The 23,539-nt window shown below is 49.6% G+C and overlaps 1 protein-coding gene across 19 annotated transcripts in view; it reads right to left on the reverse strand.

Annotated features, from left to right (window-relative positions):
- DLG2 (discs large MAGUK scaffold protein 2) overlaps positions 1-23,539 on the reverse strand; it is a 1,130,680-nt gene that overhangs the window by 567,433 nt on the left and 539,708 nt on the right. For 3 of the 19 annotated variants that reach the window (XM_077341343.1, XM_077341347.1, XM_077341341.1), the window contains exon 1: positions 19,156-19,342. The exons of the other annotated variants lie outside the window; for them this stretch is intronic. In XM_077341343.1, coding sequence (XP_077197458.1) covers positions 19,156-19,233 — 78 coding nt within the window. In that variant the 5' untranslated portion in view covers positions 19,234-19,342. Of the gene's footprint in view, positions 1-19,155; positions 19,343-23,539 lie in introns of those variants that run through there. 19 annotated transcript variants of the gene reach the window in all.

Genomic DNA, 23,539 nt, shown 5'->3' on the forward strand with positions numbered 1-23,539 from the left:
AGGGCCCTGCCCAGAATTCACCCAAACACATCCACAATTCTTTTCTTTAAAAAAAAAAATACAAACAATTTTTCAGATTAACAGATATTTCCCCCAGGATACCGCTGTTTTTTAATAAAGACGCTCATGAGCTCCCGTAATGAAACCAATGTTTAAAAAGCCGGCCGGTAATTCGATTACCTTCTAGTCAATTATGCCCACCCTGTTCTTCGAGCCCTCCTGCAGACGCACCGCAATGACACCTGAGCTTCTGATTATGTACAAGTTAAGCCCTCCCAAAGAATTCCTGGTTCTGGCTCTCAGCATGTTGGGAGCCGTCAGCACAGGGGCGATACTGTCTGAATACGGGCGGGGCGGGCGGGAGAGGGTGGGGAGGGGCCGAGAGCCAGATTGCGGGTCTTTTCAAGCCGCAAAGATAATTGCAAGAAGAGTTAATTATGCCAATTAAAATAATCATCCTCCTCTGCAGTAGCTATGACCTATTTCTAGGGAGCAGGGGGGATATTCTGAATTCTGGGCAGGAGTGATTAAAAACGGGCCCGTCGTATTCATAAGAGAGTCTTTTTAAATCGGTAACAGCGCAGATGGCAAAAGCACCTTGTATTGTGGGATTTCAAGAAATGCTGTTTGTTTGTTTTTTTTCCACCCTCTCCTCAGTGTTCCAGCCGGAGATAGAAAGACTTTGTCGAACAGGAAAAGAGGCAAGGGAAGAGAAAGGAGACGTCACAACACTTAGGCCGATGCACAAACCCAAAGCCCCTTTCTACTGAATCCGACCCGCAAGGTCGGTGTTGGCTACTCAGACTGGGAGCAGCTTTCTGGCGTTTCAGGCTAGGGTTGAGCAGTGGGAGGGCTGGGGGCAGAGGAGTGGGGTCAGTAACATCACCACATCATATCTGGTTTGTTGTTGTTGTTGGTGTTGTTGTTGGTGTTGTTAGGTGCGAAGTCGTGTCCGACCTATTGCGACCCCATGGACAATGATCCTCCAGGCCTTCCTGTCCTCTACCATTCCCCAGAGTCCATTTAAGTTTGCACCGACTGCTTCAGTGACTCCATCCAGCCACCTCATTCTCTGTCGTCCCCTTCTTCTTTTGCCCTCAATCGCTCCCAGCATTAGGCTCTTCTCCAGGGAGTCCTTCTTTCTCATGAGGTGGCCAAAGTATTTGAGTTTCACATGTCTGGGCAAGTACCTGGAAGGGCAAGGGGTAGCTCTAGGAATTGTTGGAAACTCTGTGGTACCATAGCGTTTCGGGTGACTCCTACAGTTAGTCTCTGTTACTTGTAGGTTTTATCTGGAAATGATGTAGAGACATTGATGGTTGTAGTGTTTGAGAGTGGCAGCCTCTAATCTGGAGAACAGGGTTTGATTCCCCATATATCCACATGCGGCCATCTGGGTGACCTGGGGCCAGTCACAGCCCTGTTAGAGCTGTTCTCACAATGCAGTTCTGTCAGAGTTCTCTCTGCCCCACCTATCTCTCTGCCCCACCTATCTGTTGTGGGGAGAAGAAGGGAAGGTACTTGTCAGACGCTTTGAGACTCCATTGGGCAGTGAAAAGCGGGATATAAAACCCACTCTTCTTCTCCTTTTATGTTTAGTTTCCACCACAGTGAGGGCCCTGGCAAGCCTACCTCAGGCTGGCATCTCTCACATTGCCTTTTACCTGATTCTTTTAAGTGGAGGTGCCTGAGACTGAATTTGAATAATAGAATCATAGAGTTGGAAGGGGCCATACAGGCCATCTAGTCCAACCCCCTGCTCAACGCAGGATCAGCCCAAAGCATCCTAAAGCATCCAAGAAAAGTGTGTATCCAACCTTTGCTTGAAGACTGCCAGTGAGGGGGAGCTCACCACCTCCTTAGGCAGCCTATTCCACTGCTGAACTACTCTGACAGTGAAATTCTTTTTCCTGATCTCTAGCCTATATCGTTGTGCTTGTAGTTTAAACCCATTGCTGCGAGTATTTGGGACATGTGTAGAAAGCAAAAGTTGTGCCACCCAGCCACAGTGCCTCAAACCTCCAGAATCTCACTCTATTGGACACCCTGACCGTGAGCCTCAAAACTGTGGGGAATTATTGGGGTGATTTCTGAAAGTGGAGGGCTACGAGTTTCCAATATTTTCTTCCCTTCATCGAAGAGATAAACTTGGGGTCCAGCTGGCCGTACTGAGTGGCAGCAGGAGTGGGAGGGATCAGCTTTGGCTTTGCTGCTATGCCGCTTCCGGGGGAAAGCCAGCTATAGAGTAGGAACAGGGTTTCCAACCTCCAGGTGGAGTCTGGAGATCTCCTGGAATGGCAGCTGGCCTTCGGACCAGAGAGATCGGTTCCCCTGGAGAACGTGACTGCTTCCAAGGGTGGTCTCTACAGCACTCATGCCCCACTGAGGTCCCTCCGAAACCCTTCCCTCCCCAGGCCCCACCTCAGTCGGCAAGTCATTCAACCAGGCCGGAGCCAAGGCCCTGACTCTAGTTAAAACCAAGCACACCTCTCTGGGGCCAGGGACCATCAGCAGGTTGGAGTTAGCTGAACCAAGAGCCCTCTGGGGAATGCATTCCCTCAGATCTACAGATCCCAGACCGTGCAAGGCCTTAAAGTTTTGAACCAGCACTTTAAACCTGATCCAGAACTCAATCAACAACTGGTGCGGCTGCCATGGTACGATACATGCTCCTCAAAGGGGTCTTGTGCAGCCATGTCTTGTGAAGAGTCAGTTTGGTGTAGTGGTTAGGGGTGCGGACTTCTAAACTGGCATGCTGGGTTCGATTCCCCACTCCCCCACATGCAGCCAGCTGGGTGACCGTGAGCTATTCACAGCACTGATAAAACAGTTCTGACCGAGCAGGGATATCAGGGCTCTCCCAGCCTCACCCACCTCACAGGGTGTCTGTTGTGGGGAGAGGAAAGGGAAGGCGACTGTAAGCCGCTTTGAGACTCCTTTGGATAGAGAAAAGCGGCATATAAAAACCAACTCTTCTTCTTCAGTAATATCAGGGCTCTCTCAGCCTCACCCACCTCACAGGGTGTCTGTTGTGGGGAGAGGAAAGGGAAGGTGATTGGAAGCCACTTTGAGACTCCTTCCGGTAGAGGAAAAAGGCATATAAGAACCAACTCTTCTTTTTCTTCTTGAAGGACCTCTGCCTAAGAAACCAACTGCTGGTCAGAGTAGACAGCCCTGACCTAGATGGACCAATGGCTCAGTTGAGGATCAAGCTGCTTCATCCGTATTCATAAGTGGCTTGTATTCCAAAGTGGAGGGGAGAATCTAACCTGTACTGATGAATATGCAGTATGGTAATCGGCCCCAAGACATACACCCAACTGCTCGGCTCACTTCATTTGTCCACGGCCGTTCCAATTAACTGATAACTAGCATCCTTTCTTTGCTGCCTCAGACCAAGATGGCCCATTCTGGATGTTGAGTTTGCATCCCGGAATTAATTTCTCGTAGATTTTAATAATCAGTTAAAGCTAAAAATAATAATAATAAATCTTCATTATTAATTTACCGGGAGCGATATGGGCTCCCGGTAAAGCATTTCTGCTGCAGAAAACGAAGAGACCCCCTTTTTTCCCGACGACTGCACACGGCATGCCTAATTTAATACACAACTAAATATTTAATTACCCAAACGTGGCAAAGCTGAAGGTGCTCGGCGGAAATTAAAACTCCTCCGTAATGGCGGAAGACTTAATTGTATCCTGAGTGGCAACGGAGAGCTGTGAAGCTGAGGCGTTCGGAATGAAACCCCCCATCTGCGGACACCCGTCTACCAGCAAAGCAAGGGGACCAGGTGTGTACGTGTGCACACAATGTAGCAGCGTACAACTATAATGATTTCCTCCTTCCTCCTCATTACGGCAATTTCCCTCCATTGTGTCTAGACACCATTTCCTTTCTCCTTTCATACATTGCCGTTATCGCCCCGCATAACTTAAGAAAAAATTATCATACAATCCTAATAATTCTTTTCTAGGGAGTAAAGAATACCCATGGAGGAGACAACTTTCCCAGCGACAACCAAGTTACGGTTGCCAGGTTCCTCTTTGCAAGTGGTCGGGGAGGGGGGACCAATCGGGAGCAACAGGGACACCCAGCCAACGTACAGTGAGATTTCTACATCCCTGCCTGTGTGACCCGGAAGTGACATCATCATGTTCAAGATGTCAGGGTGACACTCTGGCATTTGGGCAGAAACTCCATGGTCAATTTGGCTTCGAGCATACCGTTTTGGCCCAAATACTAGACTGTCGCCCCGACATCCTGCTTGGGATGACATCACTTCCAGGTCATGTGGGCAGTGATGTCGTCACATTGCTGTCGATCAGATGGATCTCCCTTTTGGTGAAGTAAGTTTCCATCTGGCAGCCAGCTGATTGGCGGTGGGTAGGCAACTCCCATCCAAAGCTAGTAACTCTTTGAAATACAGTTTCAGTCGTTCTCACATTATTCACTAACTGTAAAAAAAAAAGAAAAAAAGTTTTGATAACCGTTTCAGGGGGAGCCAAATCCTCCACTCATACGAGCACGTGGCCGGCCCCGGTTCTCCTCCCCAAAGCACCTCGCCGTAGAAGCTGCCAACATTCTACAATGAATCCCAAGTGCCAGCAATTCTATCTGCAAATTAATTTTAACACCCCTTTAAAGATCCAACCCTTTTATCCTGTCAGGGGGAGGCAAAGCGCTTCGGTCGGAGAGAACTTGAAGGCGAGAGGGAGGATAATGAATCGATGTGTGGGCTGGCTGCAGCTTGAATGTTTGCTCAGAAGTTTTTAATACCGTCGTAAAGGTTGTTTATGGCTATATATTCATCCACTTCGTCTCTGCGTGTGTTGCCAGAGGGGTGGAAGGGGCCTGGAGAACCCAAGCTCATTCTGCATACCCATTCCATTGCCTCAGCTGCTGAATGCTTGGCAATTTTCCTCACTGCTTGCAACACCCTGGGAAATTAAACACTTAGTCCTGGTGTATAAGCTACAGGATCAGGGAGAGGGTGGCCATATCATGGCAGGAAATGGAGACAGCTTCAGGGGCATTGGTGGGGGGGGAACGATGTTACTGACTGTGGAATAATGGCATTCCCTCAGGGGCTTGACACTGTGTAGCTCTAGGAATTTCCAGGATCTCTATGGTAAACCACAGAGTTTCCAGCAATTCCTAGAGCGACTGGTTTTCCATGGAAGTGATGGCACTAAGCAGAAGCAATGGGGGCCTTCTTTGGGGAACTGGCGTGGGGTACGAAATGGCGCTATGGTCCAGTGGGTGGTCCATTCAAATCTCACCTTGGCTGCGGATTTAGTAGACTAAGAGGCAACATATAATTTCTATAAATTAGACAATTCTCACTAAGCATTGGTTTCCTCATGTACAGTGAGGGCAAGATCTGTAATCTATTCTTCTTCAGCAGGACACTTTTCAACACTGGCTCACTTCCACATAAATCAGTTTCCAAGAGGAGCAGACGATATCTGTGGTTCAGTTCAGTTCATGATTTGTGGCTGAACCATGAACTGAACCACAACCCAATACAACGTTTCACAAACCAAGCTAGTTTGTGACACATTTCAATATTAAACCTCTGATTTTGGTTTCCCATGGCTTTTCCTGGGGAGCAGAGGGCTGTGCTCAGTTGTTCAGAAACCCCTGTGTTCAGCTCCCCAAGAAAAACTGAGGGGAGCAGAAAGCCCCTGCTTTCTGCTATTCACAAACCAACAACAACTGCGTCAAAAATCATGGAAGTTAGTGGTGATTCTTCAGTTTGGGAACATCACAATTTCATGATGAACTTTAGTTTTTCAGCCAGTTTGTGTCTATCTGTCAGAACGTCATTGCTTTCAATCGGGCTCAGGAAGGTGTCACTGCTTTATGGGAGATCAGGGAGCACAGAGGAAAAAGCCAAGCATCCAAAGGGATGAAATTTATAGGTCAGGAACAGGGGTTCATGACACTATCCACTAGATCATGCTTTCTCAGCCAGGGTTTTGTGAAACCCTAAGTTTACTTGTGGCGCAGGGTGGTAAGGCAGCAGAAATGCTGTCTGAAGCTGTCTGCCCATGAGGCTGGGAGTTCAGTCCCAGCAGCTGGCTCAAGGATGACTCAGCCTTCCATCCTTCCGAGGTCGGTAAAATGAGTACCCAGCTTGCTGGGGGGTAAACGGTAATGACTGGGGAAGGGAATGGCAAACCACCCCGTAGTGAGTCTGCCATGAAAACGCTAGAGGGCATCACCCCAAGGGTCAGACATGACCCCGTGCTTGCACAGGGGATACCTTTACCTTTACCTTTAAGGTTACTTGATGGCTCTGGAGGGGTTTCTTGAATGGGTAGCTGTTAATTAATTTGTAACGTATTTTTAAATTTTGTTAAACATTTATCAGATGATATGACTACACATGGTCATGTTGTCCTCCCACTCCCTCCCAAAATGGCCCATTATGGGCCTGGAGGGGGGGAAGGGGAGGGGCCCCAGGTAGGCGTGTACCCAGCTCTGCTTCCCTACCATATTCTGCATGGTCACACCACTTCTGGGGTTTCTCAAAGCCTTAAGAAGGTTTCAGGGGTTTCTCAACAGCAAATACAAATAAATAAACAAATAAATAATAAATAATTAAATACTCTAAGCAACTTACTGAGTTTCACAAGCAAACATAAATTTACAGATTCAAGGGGGGTGGCAGGTTACAGGTGACAGTGGGTGAGCGATAGGGTTGTGAGTGTCCTGCATAGTACAGGGGGTTGGACTAGATGACCCAGGTGGTCCCTTCCAATTCTATATTGAACAATTGTGTTGTCTACTAAAACAGCTATCAAAGGCAGGTAGAGCAGGTTAAAAGAGACACCATCTTCACCAGCTGCAAAAATAGCTAAGGAAAGTGAAGGAGCTCTCCAAGTGCTGAATGATACTAATATCGAAAGCTTTCATATGTAGTCCTCAGAAGGTACCCGAATGAGACAGACAATGAAAGTGGAGCAAAATCAATGAGGCGCACTTTATGGCATTTTAAAGGTGCTGATGATATTTTAAGAATGCTCGTGTAGGACCAAACAAAGGAGGCCAGATCACGAGTCTTCTTTCTCCTTTTAGAGAAAGCACGGCGTTCTGTACTTGGCGATCGTAACGATGGCTATTCATTAGCAAGGGATCCAAACCAGCTCTATTCAGTTCACAGCAGGGACGCCCAAACTAGTAATTATTGCAAGCACTGGTGTGGAAGTTGTTTTCCAAATGTCATGCCGTTTCATTTTTCACACACACACACACACACACACACACACACACCCTATCCCGGTGATTCACTTTGTTGAAAATGTAGGCAGGATTTTGAAAAAAGACCGAGAATTGGTTTCGTGAGATATTGGGGGAAAGGAGAGGAACAGCCATGCTTGTGGGGGTCCCATGAACCTGGTGGGGATGGAGGAGCTCTAGGACTCACTGGGATCTCTATGGTTTACCCTAGAGTTTCAGGCCATTCCTAGAACTCCCCTATGTCATTTTCAATTGTTTACTGAAAGTGACATAGCATTGTCTTTTATGGTTTTCCCCTAGAGTTTCGATTGATTCTTAGATCTACATATTTCACTTCCATTTTCTTTTATCAGAAGTGAGATGATATCATAGTCGCTCATGCCCCCCATATCCTGCCCACCACCCTCTGGCACTGCCTAGCAAGCCTAATATTCAGTTCCCCTGGATAAAATGGCTGCTTTAGAGGGTGATCTGTATAGAATTATACTCTGCTACAGCCCCTCCCCAATCCCTGCCCTCCTATTAGCAAACAAACCCTCTCAAGCATTAATATGCATCATGTGTCACTAAATTCATCATCTAGGGATGCCAGTCCCCAGGTGGGACCTGGAGAACCCCTAGGATTATAGCTCATCTCCAGGCAAGAGAGATCAGTTCCCCTGGAGAAAAGGGTTGCTTTGTAGGGTAGACTCCATAGCATAGACTCCGCAGGATTTGGGGTGGAGGTCCTACTCAGCCCCAAATCCTGCCCACTCCCACCTCCACCCCCAAAGTATTTCCCAACCCTAGTCATGGTGTTCGGATGTGACTATTGTTCCCATGGACAACGTTTTTAAAACATCCCTGGTGGAACATCAGAATGGAAAGCACATTTGCTTCATGAGCCTGATGTTGGATACCCAGTCCGTAATAAAACGGTTCATTCCGTTCGGTGTCTTCACCTCACCATGAAATAAGGGGAAATTTCTCACTTTCCACTCACATTTCACAACAGCAAATCTTGCCACAGGGTTAAGGGACTCCATGGTCTTTGGCTGCCTTTCAGAACTGAAAACAACTGGTTATATTGGGCTTTAGTGGGCTGTATTCTTATTGAGTGTTTGTTCAAGAGCTTGAACAACATACAAACCTACAAATACATCAAAATTTATGGCACTTTGGAACAAATAAAAGAACCCTTTTGGTGTGTTTGATATTACGTTAGACTGGCAGTCAAACAAAAACTAAGGCCCTGCAGATCTGTAAATACATCTCCCATGTTTTATTCCTAAATAACATTGTATGGGTTTAGGCTTAATCAGACTGGGGTTTGCCAGGCCTCTGTTTTTTAATTATTATTTTTAAATGGCAACATTGGAGAAAAACCTGGAAGCAATGTTGGGTAGCTCTAGGAATCACTGGCTATTCTATCGCTTTACCATAGACTTCCCAGCAATTCCTAGAGCTACCCTATGTCACTTCCAGGTTGCCTTCAGAAGTGTTGTGGGAATGCAGCAGAGGTTATGCATCTCCTGCTGTCCTTGCTCCCAGCACTCCTGCCAGCAGTTGAGCCTGGTTTCCTTTTTGGTTGTTTACAATAGTAAGAATCTTTAAATCCTTTAACTACTTAAGGCTCAAATAGCCAAATGACGATGACTTTCCATTAGTACTTCCATGCCACTTGCATTAACACCTGCATTAACATTTCTGATGTTTACGTGCAAGCAACCGAAAATGGCTCATCATTTTTTTTAGGGGGGGATGGAGGTTTTAAGGGGAACATCTAAGCAGACTTGAGTGGTTTGCTGTTGAAATAGCAAACTGGCATTAAGAACCTCAAAGACATCAGGAAACGGTAATGAATTCAAAGCCTGCAAGTAAACAAATTAATTTGTCCATTTGCACATTTTGGATTAAGAATATCGCACCGCAGGGAACTTGGGATCCCTGCTTTGTAGCCACGTTTGAGGACTCTGCAAAGCACTGCTCTTTTAAATGGGGGGGACACCCAGCCAGCCAATCCAAAATGGGATCCGTACTGCCTATCTGTAGCAATTCCCTTCTGGGCCTGCAGAAGGCTCAGGGGCTGTTGCTGGGCCGCAGTAATTAGAGTTGCCAACTCTGAGTTGGGAACGCCTGGAGACTTTGGGGCTGGAGCAAGGAGTGGGTGGGGTTTGGGGTGGGGAAGGACCTCAGTGCAGCAGAATGCTGTGGACTCCACCCTCCCAAGCAGCCATTTTATTTGGAGGGAAAAAAACATTTGAGGAAAACAGAAAATCAAAATCGTGCTTTACATTAGTGACCATATTAAACAATATTTTGATTTTTCTACTCAGCTCGTGGGTTTTTGATTTTCTATTCAGCCCTAGGCTGACACCTTTTTGGACTCCTGTCACCTGTTTACAGAAAATGGGCAGGGCCAGGTGAGACTTTTGCTAGCAATTCTTTTGATTGGCCACTAGAGCCTTGAGGGGCTGTGCAAAATTATTAACAGGTTGCTTTGGCAGAGGCTGCCGAAGCTCAGAGGACTCAGCCTGGTGCAACGCGTTAAAAGGTATGAAGTTTGAAAGGGACGGGTTCTAATCTGGGTTCTCATCTGGAGATCCAGAGCCAGGTTTGATTTCCCGCTCCTCCACAAGCAGCCATCTGGGTGACCTTGGACTATTCACAGAATCATAGAGTTGGAGGGACTTCCAGTGTCATCCAGTCCAACCCCCTGCACAATGCAGGAGCTCACAACTACCTGCCCGCCCACAGTGACCCCCAATTTCATCTCTAAGTGATCCCTCCACCAAAAGTCTCCAGAATTCAGCCTGGCTTGGAGGAAATTCACCTACCATCCCACAGTCCTGGTAGAGCTGTGATCACAGAGCAGTTCTGTCAGCATTCTCTCAGCCCCACCTCCCCCCCAGGATGTCTGCTGTGGGGAGAGAAAGGGAAGGCGATTGTCAGCCTCTCTGAGATGCCTTCAGTTAGAGATAAGTGGGGTACAAAAGCACTGGCTCACTCCTGCCCCTTCCTTATGGCCCTCTCTGGGTTTGTTAGCATCCTTCATCCAAAGTGGTACCCAGCGAAAATGAGGCTTCCACCAAAATGAGGCTTCATCAGACCTGAGTCAAGCTGTGCAATTGGTCCCGAGGCCTCACTAAGATGTTTTCCTTGGCCCGTCCCTTTCAAACTTCATACCTTTTAGGTCACAGCATGCGGCTGAGTCATGTTTCGTCTTGCCATCCCTTATGCTGGAGGAAAGCTTCCTAAGCCATGGCAAAGTAGCCAATTACTCCCAGCATTATTCCAGCGCACTTAGCTCTTCCCTGGGTCTGTGATGTTACCTCCTCTGGTTCTTCCTCGTCCTCAACCCAGATCTCATCTGCAGGTTGAGAGGTCTGAATCCCCGCTCTGACTTACTGGGTTGCCTTGGACCAATCATATATTCTCGTCTCTGTAGCATTCCAATTTTAGTGTATGTGCTGCTGAAGTGAGCTCACGTATTCTCAGTCTAAGCAGCATGGTGAAGTGGTTAACAGTGATTTTTAATCTGGAGAGCTGGGTTTGATTCCCTGCTCTTCCACCAAATTCAGCCAGCTGGATGACCTGGGGCTAGTCACAGTCCTGGTAGAGCTGTTCTCACAGAGCCATCCTATCAGTGCTCTCTCAGTTCCACCTACCTCATGGGGTGTCTGTTGTGGGGAGAGGAAAGGGAAGGCGACTGTAAGCCGCTTTGAGACCTCTTCGGGGAGAGAAAAGTGAGGTATAAAAACCAACTCTTCTTCTAGCCTGCCTCCCAGGTTGTTGTGGGTTTTCTGGGGTTTTTATTTAATTCTCCCGGGTGGGGGACACATCACCTTCCTTGTCTTATCTGGGAGTCTCCTAAGTACTATGAAAAGTGCTTCCTAGTTCCCCTTCCCTCTACGCTTGCCATGTCCTCCCGCCAAAGATACCAGTCAGACTTACAGGTGAAAAGTTAAGGGCTAAAACCACCAGGCCACGCCCACACGGCCCATAAATCCCAAGACAACCGGTGGACTGTGGCCAGGAAAGCCTTCGACAAGCCTTCGATCCTGATCCTGCGTTGAGCAGGGGGTTGGACTAGATGGCCTGTATGGCCCCTTCCAACTCTATGATTCTATGATTCTATGATAAATGAATTATTGTATTACTATACCATGCTCTGTGATAAGCAACTTTGAGTTCCTATTGGGGGGAAAACTGGTATGAAAGCGAAATGAATGAATGAATGAATGAATGAATGAATGAATGAATGAATGAATGAATGAATGAATGAATGTTGGGTGTATCCCACAAGGTCCTCAGGCTTTGAGTTCCTCCCAGGTTCACTCATGCATTAATCACATCTTCACACAAATCTTAGTGAAAATAACCATCAGGAACAATGCTTGTGAGATTCCATCTTCACACCCACCCATCTGCCTTCTGCCCAATGGGGCCTTTATGGAATTGCATTCCCAAGAGACTAGAAGGAGTCTGGATCTTTGGCTAAGGCCGAATCCAGATGTCATCACTTCTAATCCTTTCTGACCTGGGACTTCAGGGGAGAAGCAACACAGAAGGTCATAACAACAACTAGAAATCCTAACTTATGAAGCTACCTGTCCAGAGGGTTGGCAAGTCCCACCGGGCCACCGGTGAGGGATAGAGGGGAAGGGTTGCCAGATCCAGACTGAGAAACTCCTGGAGATTTGGGGATGGATGCTGGAGAAGTCAGGGAGCTCAATGGGATACAATCCCATGTAACTCACCCTCTAAAGCAGGGGTAGTCAACCTGTGGTCCTCCAGATGTCCATGGACTACAATTCCCATGAGCCCCTGCCAGCTTTTGCTGGCAGGGGCTCATGGGAATTGTAGTCCATGGACATCTGGAGGACCACAGGTTGACCACCCCTGCTCTAAAGCATCTGTTTTATGCAGCACAACCAATCTCTGCACCTGGAGAGGAGCTGTAATTCCAGGAGATCCCTAAGCCCCACCTGAGCTTGGCATCCCTAACTGACTATTAAGGACATCCTAGGAAAGCCCCTGTCTTCTGAGATTAGGTGGCTGGGCAACCTGGAAAAGGGTCTTCTCTGTGGTGGCACCAAAACTCTGCAAGAGTAAATTTTCCCCTCTACTGAGAGAGAGTTGTCTGTCCCCTTCTGTTGCCATCTCCTACCAGTGTGTGAAAGCCTTTTTTGTTTTGTTTTGTTTGGCTTTCGCTAGCATGTGTGACAAGCCTTAGCCAGTAATGGTTTGTATGGCCGGGGTCCCTCCTCTTCCCACCCCCTCCAGGCACCTAATTGGCAATTTTTGGAGAAGGTGTGGGTAAACTTGACCACATATGGTCGTATCACCCAACACATTAAAAAAAAAAAAAACTCCCACCCAATTGTCTGCCACAACCCCCCAGGGTTTTGTGCATTAATTCCTCCCAACATTTCTGCCTGCCTCTGCTGTCTTGAGATCAGTTTGGGAACAGATTTAGGAACTTCTCCATAAGAAGTCCACACGTTGTCCCTCAACCATATCTCGTCCCACTGCAGAAAAAGAATATTAACTTGCAATTTTTTCTCCAAAGAGACCTCCCCAACCCACCCACCCAAACAGAATCCAAGCAAGCCAAATATTGAGCATACTTAAAGGCAAAGGTAAAGGTATCCCCTGTGCAAGCACCGAGTCATGTCTGACCCTTGGGGTGACGCCCTCTAGCGTTTTCATGGCAGACTCAATACAGGGTGGTTTTGCCAGTGCCTTCCCCAGTCATTACCCTTTACCCCCCAGCAGCAAGCTGGGTACTCATTTTACCAACCTCGGACAGATGGAAGGCTGAGTCAACCTTGAGCCGGCTGCTGGGATCGAACTCCCAGACTCATGGGCAGAGCTTTCAGACAGCTGCCTTACCACTCTGCGCCACAAGAGGCTCTGAGCATACTTGCTACATTCAAATGTCAAGAGTTAAAAGAAGGTTTAAGGAATGGAAGAATATGGAGGAAACTGGTTTGAAGCTCACAATATCATGAATTGGGCTGCTTGGGACAATGGGAATTCCTAAACATTTATTTCCTCTATGATTTTTTTTAAGTCTTCTAGTTCTCTCTCTCTCTCTCTCTCTCTCTCTCTCTCTCTCTCTCTCTCTCTCTCTCTCTCTCTCTCTCTCTCTCTCTCTCTCTGCATCAATGATATCACAAAACTAATGGTGCATTTTTTGGTTCTTAAAAGTCCTTTCTTTAGAGCGACATAACAATTTGTGAGGGCTCAACGGATCTCCGGGACCTCTCTCTCTCTCCTTGCAACAGCCTGCTCTAACTCTGCAACCCCACTGCATGCACAATGCCCTCGCCTAACCTACCTCGCAAGGTCGTTGTGAGGCCGAAACAAGGGAGAGGGGCCCGGCGCCGGCCACTTGGGAGTTCCCGTTGGAGAGAGAGGGGCAGGGCAGAAAAGAAAACAAGCGTGCTCATCTCCTCACTCGAGCACATCCAGATCTCTATGGCAAGCAGGGCCAGGTGTGGAATCTGGCAGCGGGTCTTGGATGGCACTCCATGGAGGTGGGAGATGGGGTGAAAAAAAAAAGCTTTTCACGGCAAAACAAGGCAGCTAGTAGACGTTGGTTTGTGTGTCGTCCCCCCCCCCCCCTCCACGGACACTTTGTCTCTTTCATCGTTCTCTCTCGTCTCTCCTGCAATTACCTTGCTGGCTTCCAAAACCTCTCTGTGATTTAAAAGGGAGAAGACGAGGAAAGAGATAAATGGAACCAGGGCCGTGGAGCAGCCTGCAATGAGGGAGCGCTTCATCCGTGGCGCTTACGGAGGGACCGGGAGAGCTTATCCAGGGCTCTTTGCCAAGGATGCTGAGAGCGAGGAACAAATGGAAAGGTGCTTTATCGACTGCCCCCCTGCTCTGCAGAAGAGATCGGTCTGTACAATTATGAATGGTGCAGAGAAAGGGAGAAGCGTCTCTCTCTTTTCACGCAGACACAAAACTAGAACTCGGGGTGACTGGTCAGGATCGGGGGTCAATCGGTTCTGGGCAGACCAGAGAAAGAGGCAGTATCTGAACGGTTGTCACTCGGAGGAGGGTGGGGAGAGGATCCTGTTGGCAGCAGAGGAGAGGACCTGCAGGAATGGCTTTAAACTAGAACGGTACCAGCTGGATATCAAGATTTTTTTTCACAGACTGAGTAGTTCAGCCATGGAATGGGCTGCCTAAGGAGGTGGGGAGCTCCCCCCCCCCCACTGGCAATCCTCGAGCAGAGCAGCGGCTGGACGGATACATCAAAGCTGAAGAAGAGCTGGCTTTTATACCCCGCTTTTCACAACCTGAATGTGGCTCAAAGTGGCTTACGGACACCTTTCCCTTCTTCTCCCCAGAACAGACGCCCTGTGAGGTCGGTGGGGCTGAGAGCGCTCTGACAGAATTACTCTGTGAGAATAGCTCTAACAGGACTGGGACTGGCCCAAGGTCACCCAGCTGGCTGCAGGTGGAGGAGCGGGGAATCAAAGCCGGCTCTCCAGATTAGATGCCTCCACTCTGAACCACTACACCAAGCTCCTTGCATGTGTGGATGTGGAAGATCAAACCTGGTTCTCACTGCTCCAAACTGACGGCATGTGGGGGAGTGGAGACTCGAACCCAGATCTCCAGATTAGTGGCTGCTGCTCTTGACCACTACGCCACGCTTCCTTTCTTTGAAGGAAAGGGATTAGAAGGTCCCAGCAACCTTGGGTGGGACGGGTGGGAGCAAAATGGGACCTCTTGAGTTGGTGATGACTACTGGCCATCCACAGCAGAAGAGAGGTTTGATCGGGGTGTTGACTTTGGGGGCTTCCCAGAAACACTGTCTGCAAGAGGATGCTGGAGTAGGCGGATCTCCAAAACTTAATGTAAGGGGAGACCTAAAGGTAAAGGTATCCCCTGTGCAAGCACCGAGTCATGTCTGACCCTTGGGGTGACGCCCTCTAGCGTTTTCATGGCAGACTCAATATGGGGTGGTGCCTTCCCCAGTCATGACCGTTTACCCCCCAGCAAGCTGGGTACTCATTTTACTGACCTCGGAAGGATGGAAGGCTGTGTCAACCTTGAGCCGGCTGCTGGGATCGAACTCCCAGCCTCATGGGCAGTGCTTTCAGACTGCATGTCTGCTGCCTTGCCACTCTGCGCCACAAGAGGCTCTAAGGGGAGACCTATTGGGGCCAAAACATCCCATCTCGAAGTATCGGCTGATGGGGTCTGAACTTGCTGAGGCTGAGAGCTCGCAGGGAAAGCTCAATGGAAGCATCAATGCAGGAAAACTCAATATTATGAAAGAGACTGAGATTAAGACGGCCGATGATGTAATGTCCTTGGACAGATCCAGAGTGCAGCCCCATTAGGTATACGCAGTTCAGGTCACTGTGTCTCCCCAAAAGACATTGCAGAGCTGGAAAAGGGACAGAGGAGGCTGACGAAGACTATTAAGGGGGCCGGAGCACCTTCCCCAGGAAGAAAGGCGGAAGAATCCAGGATTTTTCAGTCTTGAAAACAGACCACCAAGGGGGGTCAGGAGAGAGGTGTATCAAAATATGCATGGGGGTGAAGAGAAGTGACCGAGATTTCTCCCTCTCCCCAAATACTAGAACTTAAGGGCATTGAATGAAGCTGATGGGCAGTAGGTTCAGGATAGACTAAAGGAAAGACAGCTTTACAAAGGAAGAGATTAAAATGTGAAATCTGCTGCCAGGAGATGGCCACAGGAATAAACAGATTTGAAGATTAGCTAGATTCATCGGGAGAATGTCTGTCAAAGGCTACTAGCCATGGTGACTAAGGGGAGCTCCATATTCAGAAGCACAAAACCTCTGAATCCCAGAGTGAGGAGGCAACATCAGGGAAAAGCCTCACTCTGTGGCCTGTTATTGGACGTCCAGAGGAACTGGTTGGAAACTCAGTGGGTCAGGATGCTGGATTAGATGGACTATTGGTCTGATCCAGTAGAGCAGGGGTAGCCAACCTGTGGTCCTCCAGATGTCCATGGACTACAATCCCCATGAGCCCCTGCCAGCAAATGCTGGCAGGGGCTGATGGGAATTGTAGTCCATGGACATCTGGAGGACCACAGGTTGACTACCACTGCAGTAGAGGTTTTACGTTCTTCTCTGTTCCTACAAGACACATATCCTTGACACAGGGCACTGGGTTTTCATAACTGCTGTCTGACATCATTTACTTCAATTTCGATATTCCTTCCTACCCCACCTTTCCCCCCAACGATATTTCCACAGCAGCTTACAACACTACCCTCCTCTCTTGGTGGAGTGGTTATGAGTGGCAACTTTTAATCTGGCAAGCCGGGTTTGATTTCCCTCTCCTCTACATGCAGTCAGGTGGGTGACCTTGGGATCGCCAGCACTGACCGAGCAGTAATCTCAGGGCTCTCTCAGCCTCACCCCCCTCACAGGGTGTCTGTTGTGGGGAGAGGAAAGGGAAGGCGACTGTAAGCCGCTTTGAGACTCCTTTGGGTTGAGAAAAGAGGCATATAAGAACCAACTCTTCTTCTTCTTCGGTAATATCAGGGTTCTCTCAGACTCACCCACCTCTCAGGGTGTCTGTTGTGGGGAGAGCAAAGGGAAGGTAAACCACCCCGAGTCTCCAGGTAAAGAAAAGCAGCATATAAAGAACAACTTTTCTTCTTCATCCTCACAACAACCCTGTAAGGCAGGGGAGGCCATGAGACTGACCAGCCTGAGGTCACCTAGAAAGCTGCAGGATAGAGTAAGGGATTCAAACTCACATCCCCCTGAAAGCCTGACTCTCTAACCACCACACAAGACTTACATACACATGTTTTTAAAAACCGAGACAGAAGAATCTCCCCTTCTACAGGTTGTAAGTGAACAATAGAATCTGCTCCCCAGCCAGTAATGAGATTTCAGGATGAGGACTGGGAAACCCCGGGTTCGAAACTCAGCTGGGCATCTTTGCCATCTTTCAGTCTCGCCTACCTTGCAGGGGTGCTGTGAAAATGCAGAGTCCGTGAAATCCCTATGCTGCCCTGAACTTCTCAGGGGCAGAGTCAGGGCAGGCAGGAAGACAACAATGCAGTCCTAAACGCTTTCAGGCCCTCCGAAGCACAAAGGCATTACCTCTGTTAGGATCGCCGGCTGAAAAACCATATCATATTTTCCACTTAATGCGTCCGACTAGAAACTTTGAAAGGAAGACGGATGCAGCCTCCCCCCCCCCCCAAGCCCATTCCGGCTTGCGACACTCTGGTAAATCACCTGAGATTTTTTCTCAGGGGACTCAGGTGAATGGGTGTCTGTGCCGTGAGCCTGAACTGGCCCGGATCTGGTTACACACCACAAAGAGAGAGAGAGAGTGAAAGCAAGAAGGGGGTTGACAGATGACTCTTTTCTCCCTGCTCCAGAGACAGCAATTCCTGGGAACCTTCGCATGCCAGCTGGAAAAGACCAGCGTCCGCCTCTGCTGACCCCCTCTCCTTCCTCTGCTCCCCCCCCCAATGTTTGGGACACCTTTCAGCACTGGGCACTGTCCCATTCAGAAAAGAGAATCCAGAATCCACGGAGTTAAGGCCATTGTCTCTGCAAAGGGTGCGGGGGAGCCCTGGCAAGCAGGATCCCAAAATGTGCTCACAACTGTCCTTTTGAAAGCGCCAGGCTGCCAAAAGGATGCCTCTGCTAAGATTTGGGGGAGCGTGGGGGGGGGGCTGTGTAAGAAAACGGTATGCAGGGGAAGAGATGAGAAACATTTCAGTGTAGAAATGACACCAGAGGAGTGGATGCAATGCCTGGTGAGTAAGACGGAGGGGTGTTTGCCTGTGTGCATGTTGAAGAAACATTTCGAGCAAACACAGCGAGTTCTGCTTCCAAGAGGCATGGCTCAGCTCCTCTCCGTGATGCTAGCAAGCATTGGGAAGCACAAAGCGAAGGTGGCACACCTGGACCCTTGGAAGGTGCTGTCATGCTGGGATGGAGGGAAGACAGATGGATGGATGGACAGGTGGGTGGGTGGGCAGGCTGGCGGGTGGAAGAGCAGATGGATAGGTGGATGGACAGACAGATGATATTTGGGTATACACACAGGGGATGGAGTGATGGATGGGAGAGAGAGATGATGGGTAGAGGAGGAGGATGGATGGATAGATGGACCTATGGATAGATGTATGATATTTGGATGGATGGATGGATGGATGGATGGATGGATGGATGGATGGATGGATGGATGGATGGATGGATGGATGGATGGATGGATGGATGGATGGATGGATGGATGGATGGATGGATGGATGGATGGATGGATGGATGGATGGATGGATGGATGGATGGATGGATGGATGGATGGATGGATGGATGGATGGATGGATGGATGGATGGATGGATGGATGGATGGATGGATGGATGGATGGATGGATGGATAGATAGATAGATAGATAGATAGATAGATAGATAGATAGATAGATAGATAGATAGATAGATAGATAGATAGATAGATAGATAGATAGATAGATAGATATGGGAGGCTGGCTGACTGATAGATGGGGCTTTCAGCGCCGATCCAGGCTCAATAAGTCAGCCGGCGGGGTGGCCGGTTCCCAGGCTCGATGCTGCCTCGGAGGGCTCTCCTTAGAGAGGCAGGGCAAGCGTTCCCGTTCAGACAGCGCATCGCCGCAACAAGTTTACCAAAGTGCGCCTCCCCCTCCGGTCCCCCAGCCCAGGCGTGTGCCCACAGCCCAGCGCCCGACACCCCCTTCATTCTGCCAGCCCAGAGGGGGCTGGCCGGACCTCTTCCCCGAAGACCACCAGTGCGGGGCATTTCTAAGCGCCCCACCCCCACCCATCCCTCCCACGCCGGGAGAGGGCTCGTCTTTCCCCCCCCCAAAAAAAAAGCCCCCGGCGCCCGCAGAGACCCCGGCAGACGGGCAGGGAGCGACCACCAGACCTTCTCCGCCTTGGCTTTCCGGGCGTTCTGCACGAAGCGGCGTCCCAGCTTCTTGGCGTACCAGATGGAGGCGAACATGGTGCCCGCGGGGGGACCAGGCGGCGAGGAAGTTCCCCGGGAGCGCCGCGCCGTCCCTGCCCGCGCCCGCCGGCTCTCTCTCGCTCTCTCTCGCCTCGCCGCCGCCGACTGGCCAGGCCCCCTCCGCTCGCAGCAGGTCCGCCGGCCCGCCTCCTCCTCTCGCTCCGCTCCCGCTCGCTCCCGCTCCGACTCCTCCTCGCTTCCGCAGCCCGGGTGGGAGGGAGGGAGGGAGCTGCGGGGAGCAGCGAGGCAGGGGAGCAGGGGGAGCCCGGCACGTGTTTGGAGCTGGCCCCCTTCGGACGGCGCCGGAGGAGAGGCGGGGGGGGGGGCTGCAGTCCAGCTGGATGTGACCCCCCCCCACACACACACACCTTCCAGACTCCACCAAATAGCCTCTGCCCCTCCCTCCCCAGGCTTGCGGGAGAAGAGAGCTCACCCAGAGGCATTTGGCGCCCTCTCCGAAAAGGCTCAACCTCCAGGGCAACTAATGGGTCCATGGGCAGTAGGGCCCAAGGAAACACTACTTTACACAGAGAGGGGTGGGAAAGCGGGATTTGCTGTCGGAGGATGTAGGGAGGGCCGCAAGAGGAAAAGTCTGTCTCCGTAGAGCAGGGGTAGTCAAACTGCAGCCCTCCAGATGCCCATGGACTACAATTCCCAGAAGCCCCTGCCAGCATTCGCTGGCAGGGGCTCCTGGGATTTGTAGTCCATGGACATCTGGAGGGCCGCAGTTTGACTACCCCTGCCGTAGAGGATGTGTCTTTCGGTGGCTACTGGACAATAGTGCCGGAGGGGAACCTCCACGTTCAGAGGCACTGAGTCCCAGAATCCCAACGCCAGGAGGTTTCTAGGCCCGGTTGTTGGCCCTGCAGAGGAACTGGTTGGCCACCCTGTGAGACAGGATGCAGGACTTGATGGATCACTGCTCTGATCCAGCAGGGCTCTTCTGATATTCTTGTCAGGGAAAGATCTCAGCCGCTGTGCCCTGTTGTTGACCGTCCACCCAGAGGAACTGGCTGGCCACTGCATGAGACAGGATGCCGGACTAGATGGATCATTGTTCTCATCCAGCAGGACTCTCCTGAGGTTCTTACTGCTCTCCTATGCCCAATTCTCAATGGTAGTTCTATCCTCCGGGGAGCTGCAGCTGACCTCTTGCAAGACCCCTCATGAAGGCAAGGGGCCTTCTAGGTGGTTTGCCATTGCTGCCTCTGCATAGAGAGGCTGGACTGTGCTGGTGGTCTCCCTTTTTGAGTACTAAAACCAGGGATAACTCTGCTTAGCTTTCAAATTCTGATAAGATTGGGATAGTTAGCCATCTTTTGCCATCTGACTAGAAGTCCTGGACTACCTGGGTGGTCTCCATCCTAGTTCTTAATAGGACAGACCCTGCTTAGCTTCTGAGATTCGACCAGAGTGTGTTACACTCTTCTAAATCCATTTTAGAAGGGTGGAATTCTGTAGGATTTCCCCACAAAAGCACTTCAGCAACATGGAAGAGTGGTTAGAGAGCTGGAGTAGGATCTGGAGACCCAGGTTCAAATCGTTTCTCCTTCATGGAAGTTTGCTGGTTGACCTTGGGCCCATAATGCATTCTCAGCCTAGCCTACCTCACAGGGTTGTTGTGGAGATAAAATGGAGAACTTTGGGTCTCCACGGGAGAGAAAAGTGGGGTATAAATGTTCAGTACAGTTTAAATATGCAAAGGTGAACTAAAGAACTGGCTGCTTAAAGAATAAATCTCTTTACTTGAAAAGAGAAATAACTTTGTAAAGAAAAAAGGAGAGCGATGGTTCTGTCTAACTGACTAATATTATAATACTAATAATAATCTTTATTTTTATAGCCTCTTCTTGCCAGTTGGTGTTCTCTGGAGAAAACAGGCAGGAACTGTATTCAAAGGAGCAGGAACTGAGCCAATGAGGACACAGGAGGCGATGATTTGAAAATACCAGGATGTTCCTAATCTAATAGGCTAACTACATCTCTCTCCCAATGCCCCCTGTACGGTAGTCTTCATAGATGCTGTTGCATCACACACACCACAGATCCTGCATATTTCAACATAAAGTAGAATAAAAGAACACAGTCCCCATTCCCAAGTGTCTCCTAAGACAGCATTTCCCTCCTCTCCCCGCACACGCAATCGGAAATGCCTCCTGATCCTACCACCTATGTCCAGATTCATTGTCTCTACAGGAGCGACTCCCTCATTAAGCATCACACCTGCAGTTACGACATAAAAGGGAAGATCCGGATTCCAAGATGGCACACGGGCTTTTGAGCTACAGAGAGAAGAGTGGTTTTCTAATCTGAAGCTTCATGTGCCCTGCTTCAATGCTAAGTAGCAGATCCCTGACCAAGTATGAGCCCCAGGTCTAGCCAAAGGCACGCGAGCAAAGGTGGGAAAAGAAAAAGAATTGGCACCCAGGCAAATCTCCCTATGAATCCTCCAGCCCGGGCCATCCCTTTGGCCCATGTGCTTGAAAATGCAAAGTTCAAAAACAAGCAGCCAAGGGCCACAGCTTCCCTGATGTTAGATAAAAGAGAACTTAGCTAGCAAAATTGCTTGCAGCATAAGATTTGGGGAGGGTCAGAGATGCCTTGATTAGCGGCTTACTCCAGCGTGGCTTACTCCAGTGTATCTCAGGAACTGGAATTTGAGCCATAGAAGCTTAGAATCAAGGCTTGAAGGTACTGGTGTGGCTGCCTGGAAAGCCCTGAGCAGCTTTACTGTTAGAGCTCAGAAGTGAAGCAGGGGCTCTCTGAAAGACAGCTTGGTGTAGTGGTTAGGAGTGCGGATTTCTAATCTGGGATGCCGGGTTCGATTCCCCACTCCCCCACATGCAGCCAGCTGGGTGACCTTGGGCTCGCCACAGCACTGATAAAAACTGTTCTGACCGAGCAGGAATATCAGGGCTCTCTCAGCCTCACCCACCTCACAGGATGTCTGTAGTAGAGAGAGGAAAGGGAAGGTGATTGGAAGCTGCTTTGATAATCCTCCTGGAGGTCCAACAACAAGGAATAGAGGATAAGGCCTTCCCCTAATGCTGCCTCCTAGAATCATAGAGTTGGAAGGGACCTCACGGGTTATCTAGTCCAACCCCCTGCACTATGCAGGACTCTCACAACCCTATCGCTCATCCACTGTCACCTGCCACCCCCTTAAACCTTCACAGAATCAGCCTTTCCGTCAGATGGCCATCCAGCCTCTGTTTAAAAATTTCCAAATATGGAGAACCCACCACCTCCCGAGGAAGCCTTTTCTACTGAGAAACCGTTCTAACTGTCAGGAACTTCTTCCGGACGTTGAGACGGAATTTCCTTTGAATTAATTTCCTCCCATTGGTTCTGGTCCGTCCCTCCTCGGTCTGTGACTCCAAATTCGCCTGCCTTTGCATGTGAAATGCTTCTGCCAGAGACCCAGGGGAACAGCTGGCCTTTTGAGTGGACAATTCTGACTCTGATTCGGTATATAAAACAGGGGTAGTCAAACTGCGGCTCTCCAGATGTCCATGGACTACAATTCCCAGGAGCCCCTGCCAGCGAATGCTGGCAGGGGCTCCTGGGAATTGTAGTCCATGGACATCTGGAGGGCCGCAGTTTGACTACCCCTGATATAAAACATGCCCATTCCCTTGTGCAGGACTCTCCGCCAAATTTCACACACCTGTTAACAAACAAAACAGGTCTTCGGAACATTAGTTTCATCCCGTCTCAAAGAAGCTAAGGGTTCCCTAACCAAGAACTTGCCAGAAATGCGGGGACAGAAGGCAGTATCCAGCAAAGCTGTTGGAATTTGGGCACACCTGGCGTGCGAAGCCCTGCAGGGGCAGAGAAAACAATGCCGGGTTTCCAAAAGATCTTCTGAGGGGGGTGGGAAGAAAGGCCTTCATTATAATACATATTGATAAAATTAACCTTTTCAGAGGTGAGAGATGAATGAATCATTTGACAGCCATTGATTTTAAAAAGCTGTCAGTGGGTGGGCAGAATGGATGACTGGATGTTGTTGTGGAAGGAATTGGCTTTGAATTCGGAAGCCACACGCCGTTCCGGGAGGGGCCGTGGCACAGTGGTAGAGCCTCTGCTTGGCATGCCGAAGGCCCCAGGTTCGATCCCCGCCACCTCCAGCTTAAAAAGATCAGGCAGAAGGTGGTGCAAAAGACCTCTACGTAAGGTCAAGGTCCCAAGTTCAAACCTTGGCATCTCCTGTTAACAAGGACCAGGCAGTAGGAGATGTGAAAGACCTCTCCGTGAAGCCCTGGAGAGACTCTGCCAGGAGAAGGCAGATTCAACATGTGCT

Source organism: Paroedura picta, chromosome 6 (assembly GCF_049243985.1).
Source record: "Paroedura picta isolate Pp20150507F chromosome 6, Ppicta_v3.0, whole genome shotgun sequence".
NCBI lineage: Eukaryota > Metazoa > Chordata > Lepidosauria > Squamata > Gekkonidae > Paroedura > Paroedura picta.